The following is a 4,102-nucleotide window of genomic DNA, read 5'->3' as shown; positions in this document are numbered from 1 at the left end:
AATCTAGGTGGGCAGCTTGTATCATCAGTTGGCTCTGAAATTATTGTGTGGGCATCTTGTGAATTGAGAATTTATTGATATATAAATCTGGCTGATTAATTATAAGCCTCTAGAGTTTTGATTTTACTGGATTACTGGGAATTGTGACAGGTAACCACGAGGTGGGCGGTCATTGCATGGGGCTGGCGAGGCAGCATCCCGCTAAGGGAACTTAGCGAGTCAGGTGGAGACTCTTGGGAATGAGTCTGCTGAGATGAGAACACCCCGCTGGAACCATGTAGCCCGCTAGTGCCCTGCGTAGCTTGGGAACTTGCTGTTCTTTTTAATATTTCCCACAAAAGTGGAAGGCAGTCCATGGCTGGGGATCTTGGTGGAAGGAAGGCAGTCCCATTAGCTGCTCACCTTAGGGAAGATTTTGAAAAGATGGGTGAAGAGTCCTTGGTTCACAGTGCTGAAGGGAAGCCTGTACCACAACACTGTCCCCTCGGGCTATTGGCCTGCTTGTCTAGGGTGGAGCTTGGTTCGACCTGCAGTCTTGAGTAAGCCACATGGTGCCTGCAAATGAGAAAACACCTGTAGGACACATTTGCGGGTTTATCCCCAGCACCCATCCTCCACCTTTCTAACCACAGAGCCCACCCTTTCCTCTTTCCAAGACTTTTGTTATGGATAGACAGATACACCCACTCCAGCTCCATATCCCATCCCTCTGGTTGCAGTGACTGCTTCACAGATGAGCACACGACCCATTTCGAGACAGTAAGACTGTGGCTCACGTATGGATGGTGGTTTAGTTACTTGCTGACTTAGTGTCTTAGTTACTTAGTTAATTCTCTCTTTGCTATCATAAAGTATCTGACAAAAGTAACCTGAGGGGTTTGAGGATACTCTCCATCATGGAGGGGGGAGCGATGTCCATCCTAGAGGGGAGGCATGGTGGCAAAGGCAAGAGGCAGCTTGTCATACTGTATGTTGACTGGATCGATCTTGCACAGAGCTTATACAGAGAGCCACAGAAGCTGTGACCCCATGAGTGTGGTGGCACCATCACATCCAGAGAATATTGCTTTGCCTTATCCTCCCCAACCTATTAGAATCTTTTTTTCTGGATATTTACCATCTTGAAGCCCTTACGGACATATGCTAAGTTTCTGCCCAAGGGCTTGGAACACTATGATTGGCTGGTTCTATATTTCAGCTCTGGTCAGAGTGGTCAACCAGAGGAGGGCATGGCTGGCCAGGTGAAACTGTCACTGTTCCTGGCAAACCAATCCTGCACCTTGTAAGATCCAAATGCGGTACCTAGGACAAGGCTGAGGGTGTGACGTAGGATGAGGCTGCGGGTGAGAGGCGGCCATTAGCCCTTTGTGATATATCTCAAAATAGCTCCAGATTGAAGATCATCTGTGCCCACCGAGCAAGGTGGCTCATTGCCAGAACTGCAGCCCCTCCCTCCACATTGTTCCCAGCACAGGGATATGTTCTAGGACCTTTATGGACGCTTGAAACTAGATAGTACCAATGGCCGAGTTCACTGAGTTTTTATACACACACACATACCTATGATTAAAGTTTGTGAGTCAAGCACCATGAGAGATGACCAGCAGCAGTGATACAATAGACAGGAAAACAATACGCAGAATCAGATGTTATGCTTATGCTCCTTGCTGCGTCTCAGTATTCTGTACTCACCCCTCCCCCTCCACCAGGCCGTGACTCACAGTTTCAACCCTGGTTGACCATGCGTAACTGAAACCACAGATAAGAGGAGTGACTGTGCCAGAGGAAAGAGCGTGGTACAGGGGCAGCCCTACCCAGAGCCCCTTGGCAGAGGGGTTCCTGACCAGTGGCTGTAAATATTGGTCATATATGGAAGTTGACTCTCCCAGAGGGCTGTCCCGTAATGCCCTTTTTCCCTCCCACAGATGGCTTCTAGGAGTCATGACTGTGTTGTAACCCGGGCTCCAGTGTCCTGAACACTTCCTTGTTCCTTTCCTGCTAAGGACACTCCCCAGAGAAACCTCATGCACTTGGTGCAGGATTTGCTCCTGGCAACCTTGCTTGAGAAGAAAGTTCCCACAGGTGGGTCCTGCAGGTGACCTTTGAGCCCTCACAAAGATTGTATGGAGTAGGCGCTATTCCTGGAAGAATAAACTGGGGATCTGAGAGAGCCACTGGTTGGATGACAAACAGTTGGGTCAGGACTGGCATGTGTGTCCAGGGGTGTCTCTGTCCAGCCTTTGCTGGGGCCTCCACTTCCACCCAGTCTTACACACTGTTAGTATACTGCCAGGCACATGGTTTGCCTGGAAGTGAGATCTCTGAATGAGCAAGAGACAGTGGAGGCCATGGAGGTGGCTTCTCTGTGGCCCTGCTCATAGGCTACTCACACACAGAGACCCTGGGGCTCACAAAGACCCAAGGAGGGGCATGATAAATGCATCCAGATGCTCAGCTCGGTGCAAAGGTCGTTCTTGTATGCACCTCTCTCTCTTTTAGTTCTCAGGACACATTTGCACAAGAGGGAACAGAGCCTGGTTCCTCATCTAGATTCTAAAGGACGTTGGGTAGAGCAAGAGTCAGAGAGGGACAACAGATTTCTCAGCACATGGTTAGCCATACTTGGCCTCATCTGCTGGTATCATTGTGCACATCCGTGTGAGGTACATGCGTGTGTGTGTGTGCGAGCGTGTGTGTATAACGTGCGTGTGTGCGCGTGTGTGTGCATGCGTGTATGTGTGCGCGTGTGTGTGCGTGTGTGTGTGTGTGTGTGTGTGTGAGTGCGTGTGTGTGAGGTGTGTGTGTGTGTGAAGGCCAGAGGTTGGTGTGTATGTCTTCTCTAATTGAACTGCACACTAGTTTTGGAGGCAAGGTCTGTCATTGAACCTAGCTTGGCTAGGCTGCCCAGCCCACTGAGTTGCAGGTGTCTGCCTGTCTGCTCCTCTCCAACCCTGGGACTGAAGATGAGTCACCATGCCTGACTTCAACACAAGTTCTTAGGACTTGAACGTAGGTCCTCACGTTTGTGTGGCAAGCGCCTTGTCACCTGAGCCATCTTTCCCTCACTGGGCACATTTTAAAGAGGTGCCCTGGTCCCTTTGTGGGTCAGGGAGATATAAGGTTCCTTGACTTTGGGCAATGGTGTGGGACTGAAGCCACAGCTGGAACAAGTCTGTGAGGTCAGCAGTGAGCCTGCAGAAGATGATCAAAGTATGAGCTAGAGTGTGTGCAGCACCTGTGGCATGCAGGGTGTGTGTGGCATGCGGCATGTGTAGTATGAGGTCTGAGTGGTGTGTGCTGTGTGTGGTGTGTGGGGTGTGTGCTGTGTGTAGTGTGTGGGGTGTGTGCCGGGGAGCATGATGGTGAGTCTCTGGGGAAGCCTGGGCACTTGCCTCAGGCTTCTGAATGCAGGGTGGGGGTGGGGCAGAGGCTGGTCTCCCAGCTCACTCATTCAGCTCTAACCCTGTGGGCGGAACCCATGGATCCCCACGACACCTCCTTTACAGACGCGTGTATTAATCTGCAGCGACACTTGCCTTGGAACCCATGAGTCCCCAGGACACCTCCTTTACAGATGCGTGTATTCACCTGCAGCGATACCTGGCCCTGGCACCCATGAGTCCCCACGACACCTCCTTTACAGACGCAAGTATTCACCTGCAGTGATACCCGGCCCTGGGTGTTTGCTTGTTTTAAGGATATGAAGACAGTTCAGTGTTGGAACTTTGGGATTACATTTTTAGACCCACCATTGTGAGAATTTCTCACAGTGGGTCTTTTAGGAGGGTCATAGGAATGGTGACTCCTCATGTCAACTTGGCTGGGTATAAAACATCCTAGGAGACACAGCCCTGGATGTGCATTAGGGAGCATTTCCAGATATGTTCAGTGAGGAAGGAGGACCTATCCCTGACCCCATGGACTGGAGTTCTGGGCTGAACCAAAAGGAGAAAGCCAGTCGAGGACCAGCATTTGCCTCTCTGCTTCCTGGCTGCAGATGCATCTAACCACCCCCCTCTTCCCCTGCTTCCATTACCCACCCCCCCACACACACACTATGAGGCTGTATCCGCTATAGCAGGAGCCCAAGCCACCCCCCTCT

The 4,102-nt window shown here is 51.0% G+C and overlaps 1 protein-coding gene across 1 annotated transcript in view; it reads left to right on the top strand.

Annotated features, from left to right (window-relative positions):
- The first annotated feature begins 2,608 nt into the window (after positions 1-2,608).
- LOC116073723 (NADH-ubiquinone oxidoreductase chain 5-like) overlaps positions 2,609-4,102 on the top strand; it is a 5,992-nt gene continuing 4,498 nt past the window's right edge. The window contains 1 exon segment of the mRNA XM_031345747.1: positions 2,609-2,661. Within this exon segment, the coding sequence (XP_031201607.1) occupies positions 2,609-2,661 (53 nt within the window).

This window comes from Mastomys coucha, unplaced genomic scaffold (genome assembly GCF_008632895.1).
Source record: "Mastomys coucha isolate ucsf_1 unplaced genomic scaffold, UCSF_Mcou_1 pScaffold23, whole genome shotgun sequence".
NCBI lineage: Eukaryota > Metazoa > Chordata > Mammalia > Rodentia > Muridae > Mastomys > Mastomys coucha.
Note: the sequence above shows the minus strand (reverse complement) of the source record. Positions and strands in the feature narration are given on the sequence as shown.